Source organism: Sorex fumeus, unplaced genomic scaffold (assembly GCF_029834395.1).
Source record: "Sorex fumeus unplaced genomic scaffold, SorFum_2.1 ptg000037l, whole genome shotgun sequence".
In the NCBI taxonomy this organism is placed as follows: Eukaryota; Metazoa; Chordata; class Mammalia; order Eulipotyphla; family Soricidae; genus Sorex; species Sorex fumeus.
Genome location: NW_026606094.1, coordinates 41,677,329 through 41,678,322, shown reverse-complemented (window position 1 = coordinate 41,678,322; position 994 = coordinate 41,677,329). Strand labels below are relative to the sequence as shown.

The 994-nt window shown below is 34.7% G+C and overlaps 1 protein-coding gene across 1 annotated transcript; it reads left to right on the top strand.

The window, feature by feature from the left end:
• The first annotated feature begins 330 nt into the window (after positions 1-330).
• Positions 331-738, top strand: FAM237B (family with sequence similarity 237 member B). Its single transcript, XM_056117944.1, has one exon. It carries the CDS (start codon positions 331-333, stop codon positions 736-738), a length of 408 nt encoding a protein of 135 aa, XP_055973919.1.
• The last annotated feature ends 256 nt before the right edge of the window (positions 739-994 follow it).

The following is a 994-nucleotide window of genomic DNA, read 5'->3' as shown; positions in this document are numbered from 1 at the left end:
GTATATGTTTTTGTTTTCCCAAATCTCTTCCAGAGATTTGGATGAAACTAATCTATTATATCACTAGGAATATGTGTTGAATTTCAGTGGCTCCTGAAGACTGTTTATCAGAATATTGGTAAATAAATTGGAATATCTTTCCAAAAGCAGGCCAGGAGTGTGCAACCAAAGAAAATCAGTAAATACATAGTAGGCAAATCTGGCTTGATCAGAACCGAATGTGTATGTTTATGTATGTATCTTTAATATTTAAACTGGACAATAATTAATTGGATAATTATGTTTTAAAATTAAAAATACCTCCCCTTTCTTTTTGCTTCTATGTAGAATATGGGTTCTGCCATAAGAAGATGGTTCTACCTACCTCTCAGCTCTCTGATTCTGGTCAGTCTGATTCAAGCTGATTTTGAATTTCAGAAGGGAGTGCTCTCCAGCATCAGCCCTGGGATCACAGAAGACATTGATCTCCAGTGCTGGAACACTTGCTCTTTGACGCTGATAGATCTCAAAGAACTCAAGATAGAGCACAGTGTGGATGCTCTCTGGAATTTCATGCTATTCCTGCAAAAATCCCAGCGACCTAGACATTATAGTGTCTTCTTAAGTATAGCTCAGGATTTTTGGGACATGTATGTAGACTGCTTGCTTTCAAGATCTCATGGAATGGGCCGCAGACAAGTGATGCCTCATGTGGCTGATTTTCCACAGAAGATAACTAGAGGTAATCTAAATGTGTAATTAAAGAAACAGAATTAAAAAGTCAATATTTACTCCTTCAGATTTTGTATCTAACAAGCAAACAAATGATAAGCTTTTTTTTAATCCTTTACTGATTTGACATCATTTAGAAACCATAGAAGCTCTGATGTGCAAACAGCTGATTCTAAATTACTTTGGAATATGTCATTTTGTTAGGTCACTAAAATTATTTTCCCACATGCATAGTTTATAATAACTTAATCTAACCTAATATTCATATTGTATATAAGTATAT

Bases quoted from the DNA above. Each gene is read 5' to 3' on its own strand.
- FAM237B (XM_056117944.1), top strand. From the start codon at position 331: ATGGGTTCTGCCATAAGAAGATGGTTCTACCTACCTCTCAGCTCTCTG.